At 34.8% G+C, this 15,399-nt stretch overlaps 1 protein-coding gene across 1 annotated transcript in view; it reads right to left on the bottom strand.

Moving 5' to 3' along the window:
• Nucleotides 1-15,399, bottom strand: part of LOC133173271 (SURP and G-patch domain-containing protein 1-like) — a 41,238-nt gene that overhangs the window by 10,749 nt on the left and 15,090 nt on the right. Inside the window, exons 10-11 of the mRNA XM_061308260.1 lie at nt 9,136-9,322; nt 3,328-3,425 (exon numbers count right to left, since the gene is read on the bottom strand). Of these exons, the coding sequence (XP_061164244.1) occupies nt 3,328-3,425; nt 9,136-9,322 (285 nt within the window). The remainder of the gene's footprint in view (nt 1-3,327; nt 3,426-9,135; nt 9,323-15,399) is intronic.

Below are 15,399 nucleotides of genomic sequence, written 5' to 3'. Positions count from 1 at the left end.
ACCATGATTTGAACAAAAATAAGTTGCATCAAGCAAAAAGGGACCTTCAGGACCAAATTACCAATAATTAGACAGTTTTTATGGTTTCTGAAAGAGCAAAGCCTTCTTAATTTTTTACACCTTTTTTTTTCCTTCAAATATCTACTTAATTCTAATCAAAACTCAAGTGAAGTCCACGCAATGATCACAAGATAATGCTATAAAATGACACATAACACCAATGTCATTGTAACCTCAGTACAGAGAAAACAACAACTTTAACGTTCAGTAGGAATTCACTTTACTAAATGAATTAAAAACTTGTACCTTTTTTTTTCAAAACTTAAGCATAAATATAATACGATGAATCTTTTTTTTTTTTAAAATCAAAAAATCTACAGTTTGAATCGACCCCCCCCCCCCCCCCCACTTTCCTCTGCCCTTTTCTTCCTCATGCCAAATGGTTTTCTTCTTTTATTTATTTTTATGTAAAATTTATTTCAGGTATCTTTATTTTTTGCTAGTTCGTTATTTTATCTGTTGAAAAATGACAGTGAATATCTGCCCCTCTCCACCAATCAAAATAGGTTTAGCTTTTTTTATTTTATTAACAATGCCCCCCCCCCCCCCCCCAAGAATTTATCATGCTATATACCTTTACCTCTATGAATTCTGATACTAAAATATACTTGTATCCAATATACATGCATTGCATTATAGATATAGAGTTAACATCAGTCTCTTAAATGTAGTACTGTACATAGGGGGAAAAAAAGCTCAGGCCCTCTGGGCCTGGACCCCCCTACCACCCACCCACCCCCCTTTTCCATTTTTTTTTTTAAATCTGTGGTCGACACACTTTTTTCCTATTTTTGTACTCTAATACGCACTACCTGATATCAATAATGTAACCCTTTTGTCTCAATAGGCTGTTTTTAAATATATCATTTTCAATTGATACATTAAAAGAGAGAAGGCTTGCAACTCTTTTCTCGTCATTTGCCTCACCTCGTTTAAACTTCGCGTGATTATTTATTGAAAGCATAATAAAACATAGAATATGCATACATCAATAAATTTATTACAAATTCCTCTTCCTTTTTATATTTAAGCACCACCAATCTGTAAATATTTCGATCAGATTACTCGCATCTAGGCTGATTCCAATATAAACATCCCCCCCCCCTTAAACTTCGTTTGAAGGGGGTTTAACTACCTGAAGATGCTTTAGAATTAATATGACCAATCATGGCTTTGCTGTTCTTGAGAAAAATATTTTTAATGATTTTGCTATGTACTCCTATATAAAACCTTGATCGCCCATTGTGGCCCCTCCCTACCCCCCAGGTCATGATTTGAACAAACTTGAATCTACACCACCCATGAATAATCATGGCTTTGCTGTTCTTGAGAAGATTTTTAAAGACTTTAACCATATAAAAAACAGATCACCCATTGTGTCCCCATCCTACCCTAGGCAGTCATGATTTGAATAACCTTGAATTTACACTACTTAAATATGCTTTCATCTAAGTTTCATATTTTCTGGCCAAGTTGTTCTTAAGAAGAAAATTTTTAAAAGATGCCATTAATTTTTCAATTATTCATAATTATCTCCCTTTGGAAAAAGTCTTGGCTCTTTGTTTGACAAATTTGAATCCCCTTTACCAAAGATTACTTTGTGGCAAGTTTGACTGAAATTGGCCCAGTGGTTCCTGGAAGTAGAAAATGTGAAAAATTTACAGACAGATGGACACAGGACAAAATGTGATCAGAAAAGCTCACTTCAGCCTTCGTCTTAGGTGAGCTAAAACAAGAGGCCCATGGACCACAACCCTCACCTGAATAACTATTGTTCATCAGTGGACTCTTTTTCCTAAATATTCCCATGTAAAACTTGATTACCTATTGTAACCCCAACCTAAACCTGGAGGTCATGATTTGAACAAACCTGAATCTACACTATCTGAGGATGTTTCTTTACAAATATGACTAATCATGATTTTGCTTTCCTGAGAAAAAGATTTTTAAAGATTTTTCCTATGTATTCCTCAAGAAAACTTTGATCCCCATTTTTGCCCAACCCTACTCCCAGGGGTCATGATATGTTGAAAATCTACATTAGTAGTGGACTTTCTCATGAAAGGTTTAGCGTAGGTATATTTATATTGGAAGTAAGACTTTTGTAGGTGTACAATAAGAAATTCCATTTGATATTTGTCAATGTTTGAAATAAATAATTGATTTAAATGTAGAAAAGTATAATTTTAACAAATGAAATGTGTATTTATAGTAGCCCCACCTGAGGAACCAGTCGTCTCACAAAAGGCAAGATAGCCGTAACAGTATACTGTTCAGATTTCAATACGTGTAGTAAATTACAATTATCTGCCTGATAAGAGGTATGATTATAGTCTTTGTTACAATGTAAACAAATATTTCCACAGACAATTTTCTTAGGTAATTAACTAATTTCCCGATAATGAATATAAAATTCAGGATTATGTACAACCCGAGTTAATCAAGTAATTTACACATTTATTCTGAAATTGGCCCTTTACAATATTCATTACAGATTAATTCTATCGGACATCCATTCAATGATCAATTAATTTTATTTTAATAAGTATACTCTTCACGTCTTTTAGACATTTTCAGACTTCATTTGTTGTCCTCGATTCTAGATCCAGTCGTATCTAACTAATAAAAACTATGAAAGTACGTTATGTATTATACATAAAACATTATAATTCCAGCACTTTTCTAATCAAAATTTATTAATCACAGTACTTCTTTTTATGAAATCTGAAAAACACCAAATATTTGAATCTTACTTTAATTGCCCATTGAAGCCCTTCCTATCAAAGGGGTCACGATTTTAACAAACTTGAATCTACACTATCTAAGGATGCTTCCATAAAAATTTGATTAATCATGGCTTTCCTATTCTTGAGAAGAACATTTTTAAGGATTTTTCCTAGTATTTATATTGAATTCATGTAAATCTTTGATTGCCCATAATGACAACACCATACCCTTGGGGTTCGTCATTTGAACAAACTTGAATCTACATTACCTATGAATGCTTCCATATAAATATGAATGATCATGGCTTTGCTGTTTTTGAGAAGAATATTTTTAAAGCTTTTTCCTAGATATACCCTTATAAAACTTTAATTGCCCATTGTAGCTCAACCCTTCCCCTGGGGGTAATGATTTGAACAAACTTGAATCTACACTATCTAAGGATGCTTTTTTATAAATATTACAAATATCGATCAGAAAAGCTCACTTGAGCCTTTGGCTCAAGAGAGCTAATAAATATTTGTTTTATTTTTCTAGACATACCCTGAATGTTTCCATGAATCTTTCCAATTCATCTGGAGGCAAGAAATCACCAATGAAATGTTTTCCCTTGTTAGCTTCTGTTAGAGCTTCTGCCCATTCTGCAAAAATAATATGATTGATAACTGCACCATGAATTATTTTTATACCAAGAGAATTTTAATTTTATGTATAATATAATATATAATTTTAATAAAATGATGACCTAGGCTACACTTAAAATATATCATCTGAATGCTTTAATATAAATACTATGGAGTTAGCATGATATTAATGTGGATTCAAAACCCAATGAAAAATAATAGAAACTTTTTTTCATTTTTTGATCATAAAATTTTTTCAGCTTTGAATATTTCAATAAGGCAGACTACAATTCCATACAAGAGGCCCAAGGGCCTTAACGGTCACCTAAGTATTATACAACACTGTAAAGGATCAACAGAAGTATAAAATAAAACAAACTGATAGATGATCTAAGTTATGTTGCCAAAAAGCAAAAGAAAGAGAGAAGAAGACGGTAAAAGAATTTATGCATTTTCATTATATGATCATTAGAACCCCATCCTAACTATGGTACCCCTGGCCATGAATTCACAATTTTGGTAGAGGATCCAATGCTTATTGCAATCATGCCAACAGTTTGACTGCTTGATGTCAAGGAGTAAATAAGAAGATTTTTAAAGATTGGATTAATTTGGTGGTTTTAGCCCCATCCCTCAGGCTCCCAGGGGGGCATTAAATTCACAAACCCCCCTTTCACTCTTAGATGCTTTGTGCAATAATGGTTGAAATTGGTTGAGCAATTCCAGAGAAAAAGCTGAAAATGTTCAAATGTTAAGGGATGACGCAATAGGTGACCTAAAAAATTGGAAAAGGATGTAGGGAATGTGCGACTAACTTAAGAAAAGTTTATATCACATGACCAATTTAGTGACAAATTGCTAGTGATTTTGTCCATCAATGTACTTGGAGATGGCCTGTACAAATTTAATAAAACTTTAGAGAAATGATAATCACCAACTGTAGTTGTGCAGCCACCCTTTAAAATTTTCAAAATTGCCAATTTTGCCATAGTAACCAGAAAAAAGTTGCCTTATATGACTAAAGTGGATTGACTCTATGCAGGTTAGTGATTAGCTGCAGAACTGTAGCTCTCCGAAAAAAAAATTGACAGACCGGAGAGCTACAGTGCCACCCATAGAAAAAACTGTATATTTACTGCGCACAAAAAAGTGCGCTGTTTCTTGATTTATTTCTCTGTATTTTTAAACTGCAATCTCAAAATATTACTGACCCTGTGTTCCTAACACATTTTTGCACTATTCCCACATCAAAACATTTCCTATAACCGTTGTTAATAGCCCTCCTTGACCTGAAATTAAGAGCATCCAAAATTTTGCCTGTTAACATGTTGGAGAGAATACTCGAAATCGGGTATTATCCGTGAAATCGCGTATAGTCCCCGAAATCGGGGTATCGTTGTATCCGCGAAATCGGGTATAGGCGGTGTAATCACCTTATAAAACTTAAACAATGGGATGGCGCATTTTGCCGCGTCAACTTTCACCTAGAGACAAATGTTATCTATAGGTATCACTAGCCAAATAACAATTTGGAAGTCTGAATTAATGCGCATATGACAACAAATACCCGTGGAGCTTAGTACATTTCATGATCTGCACCCAAACAAACGTTTATTCTGCTTTTATATTTTATATAATGTTAAATGTATTTGCATCTTCTTCATGTTCATACCCAACACAACAGAACTATTAAATATCAGAAGTCTGGAATTCATAAATTTTTCCACATCAATACGACAAACATGAACATTTCGTAAATAATTCAATTTATACGGAAACACATTTCACACACAAAATAATCTGACATTTAAACAGGGGGTTTTCTATCGTATTTAATTATGCGTCATTAATTGCTTTAACATTCATCTTGTGCATATAAATAATTCATTACAAAATGTATAAACTATTTAATGGTTAAAATGTTTCAAATTACGACAAGAACTAATATAACGTGTATATTATTTAGTATTTTTTCGGAGGAGGGGGGGTGTGTTATGAATCTATTTTCATCAGTTGATTATTTTGTCGTTGAATAGCAATCCTTACATGTATCTTGTACCAGTACATAATTATGTTTTATAAACAGGGAATGACAATTAAACCTAATTTCCAGAAGTTATAAAAGGCGACATATTCTTTCTCATTTTTTTTTTTAAATTATTAAAATTTCCTTTGGATTCAACATGCCTCCAATGTTTTAGCAAAGACAATGATGTTCTCAGCAACATAGCTAGTGAGAGAAAATAACTGTTGATCATTTAATTTCGCTGAGTCTGCTATATTTTACCATTTTTCGGCGACTTCAGGGGACGAAAATGAATAGCTATAACGGTTGTTACTAGCTGCTTACATTAATTATTAATTGTCCGGACTATCTCGGTCAAGCGAAAATTAACCTCGAATGTGTTATGCATGTGTCCAAGAGAAACATCCCTCCCCTTTCAAAATAATCAAATTAAATGAAAAATGTTATTGTAGAGTTTTGTTCTAAACGTCATTGAATGGTATATATTCATTGCATGATAAAGAGAGAAGATCTATTCATCTAATAAAAATCATATTGATTCCCTATTTTGCCCTCTTGAGTGAATGGAATTCTTCATATCTCCAAAACATTCATGCAATAATTGTTTATATACCGAAACAATACGAGGTTGAAATAGAAACCTGTTATTTTCTACCACATTCGACAAGTTTTAAAAATAACTAAATTTCATGTTTATTTTTAACACATTTTTCACCATAGATGAATAATAACAAAAAGTGATCACCATGAGTAATAAGTATCACAGATTACAGAAAAGACAGGGAATTATGAAGTTTTAGTTCCCTGTCACGTGACGTACTGTCTAGAATCAATCAGATAACGTATTTTAGCATATTATAATGAGGTTTAAAGCGATATAACCTAAAATAAACTACAGACTCTGAAGGGAAAAATCTACCCTGTCTAACCAATACTATAATAATAATAAAAGAAAGTGTCTCCAATCTGTATGGATGATTAATTAAAAACAATGCAGCTCAAGACTTAAGCTAAGACACGATTGAACACTCCACTTCAGTTTGTTCATATGTATAAAAAATAAATTAAACAGTATAATATGTGAAAACTTTAATATATAATTCATATTTGAATATTAGCTCTATATTGAGAATGTATAGTAAGCACATGAAAAGATGTGCGAATTGGATTTTTTTATTTATTTAAATGAACCAAGCCCCCCACCCCACCCCCTCTCCCCAGCTAAACGAAAATCCTTTTAGAAAGATATCTCGTTCTCAATTTCCACACAAACACACACAGGTAAAATAACGTCGCTTGCATCAATCAAAATGCAACAAAAACATTGGCAGGTTCTTTGAATGAAAATTTTCATGGTAAACTGACATTACAATATTTTATTTAAAAAATACGCACCTTCTTCTTTCCCCGCGGGAATTGCAGGACTGTACACATACACCATAGGAGGAATTGATGATTTTACTAAAGATTCTTTACCTTTATCAATATACACTGTATTAATTTTTAAAAATGTATTTAAGTTTACATGCATGTACACATGTAGATATTAAATTTATTTCATTTTATATCATTTTTCAACCTGCTTTCCCTTTGTTGTTTTTTTTATGTTTGTTTTTATTTTATTTTTTTCAATTACGAAAACGTCGGTATTCTATATCGATGAGAAATACATGTACTTACCAACTGAGGAATAATTTAAATTTAACGTGAAAGGGACGCCATACATTTTTAAGTAAAAAATACATAACACAGCGTTAGTCACTAAATTTCTTCAAAGTTTTACATTTTGTGAATAATGCACAGGTTAAGAAATTAAGCTTGGGGAATAATTTATAGGGAAATAAACGCAGATGACATGTAGTTATTTGTTTTTAGAACTTGTACTGAAAAATAATGGTGCCACCGTGCCTTCTTTGCTACCCCAGCAGTGTTTGTCGTGTGATTTTAAACTTGTCAGACAACCATTGAAATTGAGTTCAATAAAAATAAACTCCTAAGATACTGATGTACAAGTAACACTAACTGACACAATGCGCCGTTGCTTTATTTTTCTGTTTTTACAGAAAGTTGCACGGTATACCCGATTTCGTGGATTCAACGATACCCTGATATCGAGGACTATACGCGATTTCACGGATAATACCCGATTTCGAGTATTCTCTCCAACCTGGTTAATACTGCCATTTTGGGTGGCTAGACAATTCGGCCAAACGCGCTTCGTAAAGATGTCAACTACAAGAGTAGTTGATACAGGTCTAAGGAATTTTTTGAAATCGAGCATTTGTGCAGTTGAGGTAAGAATTTGGAGAAATAAATCCAGAACCGAGCGCAACTTTTTGTGCGCAATAAATATACAGTTTTTTCTATGAGTGGCACTGTAGCTCTCCAGTCTGTCAATTTTTTTTTTTCGGAGAGCTACAGTTCTGCAGCTTGTTAGTGATCAACTCCCTACTCTGTGACTCTAGAGCAAATGCTTTAATCACTGCGCCCACAGGTACTTGTGGACAGGACCCCCCCTCCCCGATATTCAACCTCGGGGCTTGTTAGACATTTTTTTCACAAATTATATTTATTACACTTATTCATCATGTGTACCATAGGAAAAAATCGTGAAAACCCCAATAATCGTTCCACACAAAAAAAACCCACTATACATTATAAGAGAGAAAGGTATGCCACTCGGTTTGTTTATTGTACCCCCACTGGTCTTTCTGGGTTTAAAAACATGTATTTATTTTATTTTAACCTAAAATGTTGGTTCACACTGTCTCTACATATATTTCTGTCTTAGTTCATGCTATCGGATTAACTCTGCATCTCGTAAGAATCCCACAATTAATCCTTAAACAGCATTGCAGTCAGTGCGTTGAAAAATCCTTAGGTAAACGCAACGGAAGTGCATAGAGAATATATTACCTATTATGATAACAACCACGAGAGATTATTACATCAGGCCAAAACTCTCTCGGACGTTACCGTCTGCGCCATGCAGATTAATGAAATAAATGTAGATCTAGTCTAATTTGGAAAACTTGTTGGCAGAGAGTGTGTGATGTCTTCCAACTCTTCAGAAAGTAAACATGTAAACTTCTAAACATGGTTTTGAGGAAGTTTAGTAGAATGTTCTATCATTCAAACAAAAATGTCCCATGGACCCAAGGGCCTGTCTCAAGATACAGATAATTATAACTACATATTCTGTTACTTTTCATATGTATGTCCTGTATTAATACATGTAAACATAACTGGTAAAAGCCAAAGAGACATTTTAAAGCTTCAGTGACCATTTATAGGCTAATCATTTCTTTGATTTTTTCCTATATATTCCTATGTAAAACTTGGATCCCCAATTGTGGCCCCACCCTATTTCCAGGGGTCATGATTTGAACAAATCTAAATCTTAACTACCTGAGTATGCTTCCATATTAATATGACTAATCAAGACTTTGCTATTCTTGAGAATTTTCAGGATTTTTTTCTATATATTCCTATGTAAAACTTATATCCCCCGTTGTGGCCCCACCCTACTGCCAAGGGAGGAGGAAGAAAGTGTGACAGATGGACGGACAGACAGACAAGGGTAACAATAATATACCTGAACTTACCTATTGTAAATGCGGGTATAAGTATACATCTTCAAACTGCATGAAACAAGGTTATAGCCTTCTTGCATTTCTGCTTTTCCATGAAACCATGCCTTACCTTTTGTGGCCTCCATTTCTGACATTCTCTGCTTGTGTTCCCACGTCCCGCCTTCAGTTTCCTCATCAGAATCATACTCATACTTATTTTTCTTTGTGGGACCAGAGGACATCAATGTCATCTCTGCCATCAGAGCTGCTTCTTCCACTTTCTTTTTTGCCAAAATTAACTCGTACATCATGTTCATCTGTAGGTAAAGTATAAAATTAAGGCAAAAAGTGTATTAACTGATTAATGTAAACATACTTTTTTCCATGGGGTAATAATTCCATGGAATCACAATTTCTATTCAATCTGCAGGTAGAAAATTATATGAATTACTTTAAGTAAACAAGAGGCCCATGGGCCACATCGCTCACCTGAGTAACTTTGGCCATGCTGTTCTTTACCAGATTTCCCCCCTTGTAATACCTATTGTGGCCCCGCCCTACCCCCAGGGGTCATGATTTGAACAATGGATGCTTCCACTTAAATTTCAGCTTTTCTGGCCCAGTGGTTCTTGAGAAGAAGATTTTAAAAGATTTTTCTTATATATTTCAATGTTAAACTTGGATTCCCTATTGTGGCCCCGCCCTACCCCCAGGGGTCATGATTTGAAGAATTTAGAATCTACACTACCCCAGGATGCTTCCATATAAGTTTCAGCTTTTCTGGCCCAATGGTTCTTGAGAAGAAGATTTTTTAAGATTTTTTCCTATATATTTCAATGTTAAACTTGGATTCCCTATTGTGGCCCCGCCCTACCCCCAGGGGTCATGATTTGAACAATTTAGATTCTACACTACCCCAGGATGCTTCCATATAAGTTTCAGTATTTCTGGCCCAGTGGTTCTTGAGAAGAAGATTTTTTAAGATTTTTAAAGATTTATTTCAACGTAAAACTTCGATTCCCTATTGTGGCCCCGCCCTACCCCCAGGGGTCATGATTTGAACAATTTAGATTCTACACTACCCCAGGATGCTTCCATATAAGTTTCAGTATTTCTGGCCCAGTGGTTCTTGAGAAGAAGATTTTTAAAGATTTTTCCCACATATTTCAATGTACGACTTGGATTCCCTATTGTGGCCCCGCCCTACCCCTGGGGGTCATGATTTGAACAATTTATAATCTACACTACCCCAGGATGCTTCCACATAAGTTTCAGCTTTTCTGGCCCAGTGGATCTTGAGAAGAAGATTTTTAAAGATTTTTCTTATATATTTCAATGTAAAACTTGGATTCCCTATTGTGGCCCCGCCCTACCCCCAGGGGTCATGATTTTAACAATTTAGAATCTACACTATCCCAGGATGCTTCCACATAAGTTTCAGCTTTTCTGGCCTAGTGGTTCTTGAGAAGAAGATTTTTTAATGACCCCACCCTATTTTTGTCTTTTCTTGATAATCTCCCCTTGTAAGGGGTCTTGGCCCTTTATTTTAACAATTTACATTCCCCTTCACCCAAGGATACTTTGTACCAAGTTTGGTTAAAATTGGCCCAGTGGTTCTTGAGAAGAAGTCGAAAATGTGAAAAGTTTACAGACGGACGGACAGACAGACAGACGGACAGACAGATGGACGGACGGACGACGGACAAAATGTGATCAGAAAAGCTCACTTGAGCCTTCGGCTCAGGTGAGCCAAAAACAAGTGAAATTGATGCAGAGCATCAAATCTGCCCCCAACAAAATTTAGCATTTCAAAAAGTACTTCCACAATGGAACATCAAAGGAAAGCTCAAGTATTCAAAACTGAAAGTGATCATTTTAATACATTTTCAACAGTGAAATATTGTGACTTGTTGAATAAAATTAAAATTCTCTCACAGTGTGAAAGGATATCAAAGTACATGTAAATAAAACATTAAAAAAAAATTCTGGCCTGTCATAATATATAGTAACTAAACCGTCTTGATAGAGACTAAAACTACCAATTTCTTTCCAAATATGTTGTTAAAATCCATGTTACAATGTTTTCAATCTCACAATTACTAAGTTATGATGCCTCAACCGTTCAACTTTGACATCACAGCCTATGCCACTGTGTTACAAAAAGACAAAGGCAAAGGGAAAATGTAATAAACAGAAAATTCAATGTAATAAAATCGCTTGTTGTGAGTTTGTTGTCGGATGGCATAACGAGTTTATTGGTCTGTAGAGACGATTATAAAGGGTTAGGAGGTGGATAAAATATACAGGTTGGTTATAAAATATGTCTAGAATTAGGGGATGAAAGGTAGTTAATTGACCAATGTTGGAAAGTGGTGAAATACATCCCCAAAGTGCGCAGAAAATCTTATGCCGTAAATTGCACTTTATTTACATTATGGGATCTGTAGCGTTATGGTCAAACACTAAAATATAAAACCATAACGCTACAGTTCTGCAGCTAAAGATGAACCACATGCTGATACCCTGGAGCTTTGTCACGTTATGATGACGATTTCTGCAGAGTAGGCTATGCTGCACGGTGCAGTGCAAAATTTAGAACAAAAATTAACATTGTGTCTGAGCTGTAGCATATTCAAATCAATTTTTACCAGTTGAAAAACTTTTCAATTTTTATTTATCAAGCACTTTAACCACTTAATCATTATTTGGAAAACAACTTTTCAATTTTCATTTATACTGCACTTTTACCACTTAATTATTATTTGGAAAATTGATGTTGTAATTTTCAAAGTGTTGTTGGGATTGATTTTGCTGCAAATGACGTCGTCAAACATGTTAAAGGCGCAAGAACATGAAATAAAATTGGTTCAAATGTGGTTTGTCCACTTCAGAGACAGTAAAAAGATAAAGAAGTGACATTACACACTATAACTTAGCAGAGAAGTTGTTTATAAATGGCATAAGAGATTCAAGGACAGTTTTCACCTCTGTACCGAAAATAGTTCTGCCTATAAGAAGAAGAGTACTATTTGTTAAATTCAGATGGTGAGGTACATTATGGGTCACATTTGACGTCAAACTTAATGTATTCTCTGCTTCCTACATTAAGGCCACTTTTCGAGGCTTGAAATTTGAATCTGATTAAAAGAGAAATTGGACAGTGTTGAATTTTAATGAGTTCCTCGTTCATGAGTGGTTTGCTAGTTTAAATAAGATGTGTTTGTGAAACACTGATGCCCCTGTATGACAACTTATAACGAAGGTTAAACTTTCTCAAATGCAAATCAAATATGTTGGTACCCAAAGTAAGGTCTTGTCCCTAGGAATATGCCTGTGAAATATGAAAGCCCATGCAGCAACCATTGAAAAGATACGGAAAAGGTTAAAGTTTTTCAAAAGTAAGCCAAACATCAAGGTCAAGGTCAATAGTCAAAATCAATGGTGCCCAAGGAAAGGCCTTCTCACAAGAAATACACATGTGAAAAATGAATACCCTAGCACCAACCATTCAAAAGTTATGGCCAAGGTTAAAGTTTTGCAAAAGTAAGTCAAATTTCTAGGTCAAGGTCAAAGGGTCAAAGTTGTTGGTCTCCAAAGGAAGGTCTTGTCACAAGGATTACACATGTGAAGTATGAAAGCCCTAGCACCAACCGTTCAAAAGTTATGGCCAAGGTTAATGTTGGGTAAAATTTTGTAAAACTGAGTCAAACTCCAAGGTCAAGGTCAAAAGGTCAAATATGATGGTACCAAAGAAAGGTCTTGTCACAAGGAATACACATTTGAAATACGAAAGCCATAGCTCCAACCAATCAAAAGTTATGAGCAATGTTAAAGTTTTTGCGGACAAACAGATAAATAGACAAACAAAAACTATATACCCCCGAATCTTCGATATGGGGGCATAAAAAAATCGATGAAATGCTTCAGAGATGCATGTTAAGAACACAGGGCAGTAAATAAAATGATCATGATATGACGTTATAAAATTTTTGTTCTTTTTATTTAGAACACCCCCCCCCCCCCCCAACACACACACACACAAAGACTGCAAGATGGCAAAAAAAAAATACATGAATAGGACAAATATTTCAGCCACATTTTGTCATTAACATCCCCCCCTTTAAAATTCTCTTTTGTCGTGTTCAAGTAATGATCAGCACATAGTGTGGTTAATTCCCCCCTTTCCAACTCAGCAGTCCTGTTTAATCCGTAGTTAACTTACTCACTCAAGCTATTGAAGTAAGTTTAATTTTTTATACAGCTTTCTGAAAATATTCAAATATAGCTTTAAAATTCCAAAAGTAGGTCATGTTTCAAGATGCATCAACTAACAAAGTTAAATGATTCTTAGCAAATTAGTACCTGGAATACTTAAATAAAGCCATAAAATTCCAAAGTAGGTCTCCGTGATCTACTTTTGAGTTGACGTACTCCGAGGACTGAAGATGCATCAACTGACAAAATTTGATGATTTTAAGCTAATTAGTACCTGGAATACTTAAATATAGCCATAAAATTTCAAAAACTAGGTCACTGTGACCTAGTTTTTAGTTGACATAGTCCAAGGACCAAGATGCATAAATTGACCAAGTTTGATAATTCTAAGACAATTAGTACCTGGAATATTTGAATATAGCCATAAAATTTCAAAAGTACGTCACAGTGACCTACTTTTCAGTTGACATACTCCAAGGACCAAAGATGCATCAACTGACAAAGTTTGATAATTCTAAACAAGTTAGTGCCTGAAATACTTAAATATAGCCATAAAATTTCAAAACTAGGTTACAGTGACCTACTTTTCAGATAACCTACTCCAAGGACCCAAGATGCATTAACTGACAAAGTTTGATGATCATAGACCTTAAAATGTCTAAAATATGCCTCTAAAACAATTTTGAAAATGAATGCCTGCAAAGTTCAAAAAGAAGGTCAATGTGACCTACTTTTTTAAAAATATGTTTTTAGGCTCCAAGATGCATCAACTTCCTGGGTTTGATGATTCTAAACCTCTCAGTATCTAAAATAATGGCCTTAAATATTTTGTCACAGTGACCTACTTTTTAGCTGACATACTTGGAGGACCCAAGATGCATCAACTGACAAAGTTTGATGATCATAGGTCTTTAATTGTCAAAAAAATGCCTCTTTAACAATTTGAAAACGAATGCCTGCAAAATTCAAAAAGTAGGTCACTGTGACCTACTTTTGAGTCAACATGATAGGAGGTCCTAAGATGCATTAACTGACAAGATTTGATGATCCTAGTCCCTATAGTAAGCAAAATATCAAAGATTTTACAAAACATAATTTTTGGTCAACTTTGAAGTGACCTTGCAAGGCTCTAATTGCCTATGGGGTTCTTGAGATATGGCCCATATTCTAAAAAGTTGATGCACACTGCACAAATGGTCATAGCATTAGCTCTTTGGCTCAGAAGAGCTAAAAATGTCAGGACAGGTGGTGTCCTGTAGATGTGCAGTAAGGTTTCAGAATTTTCATTTTCGCCCTGGGGGTCACATGGGGTCGAAAAATGACATTTTTTTTTTTTATACAAAAAGCCCCTGGTTCCCAGAACTCCTCTTACATTTTACGCAGTAGCCTAATCATCTGTAGACGTGCTATAAGGTTTCCCTACACATTCTCATGTTAAACTTTGATCGCCTCTTGTGGCCCCACCCTATTCCTTGGGGTCATGATTTGGACAAACTGAATCTACACTCTGTAAGGAAGCTTGCACATATAAGTTTGAATTTTTCTGACTCAGTGGTTCTTGAGGAGAAAATTTTGAAATTTTCAGTTGTTCTTATCTCTTCTTTAGGAGGGCTTGACCCTTCCTTTGAACAAACTTTAATCTCCTTTACCTAAGGATACTTCGATGCAGTTTTGTTTAAATTGGTTCAGCAGTTCTTGAGAAGATGATTCTGTAAAAACTTTACGACAAAGACAACAACAATGACAGAGATTTTGATCAGAAAAGCTTGAGCCTTCAGCTCATGTGAGCTAAATCTAATGGAGAGTGGTGGTGGGGGTAGGGATGACCCTGGAGCTCTTGCCCATCAAATAATCAATACATAGCCCTTCCTAAATTTTTGGATACATAAGATAAGTATATAAGTTGGAAAACTTTTCCCAAGTACCATGAGATTTGGTACTGAGCAAAGAGAGGGACTAAATAGACATGAAGGAAAAGTTAAACATACAAAATATAACATGTTTTGCAATAAACTTGATCACCAACTTTGCCCATTCATTCCTATATAAAGTTAAGGAATTTACCCCCACCACCCCAGCTCCAGACCAGATGATGACATAGAGAAACAAACTTAGCATCAAAATATGTCTTACTCCTTCTGAACTTCATAGGATGACCATAAAAAAAGTTATTAAGAAA

This window comes from Saccostrea echinata, unplaced genomic scaffold, assembly GCF_033153115.1.
Source record: "Saccostrea echinata isolate AGI-Se365-2 ecotype Australia unplaced genomic scaffold, CSIRO_AGI_Sech_v1 ptg000002l, whole genome shotgun sequence".
Lineage (NCBI taxonomy): Eukaryota > Metazoa > Mollusca > Bivalvia > Ostreida > Ostreidae > Saccostrea > Saccostrea echinata.
This window is presented reverse-complemented; position numbering and strand designations above follow the sequence as displayed.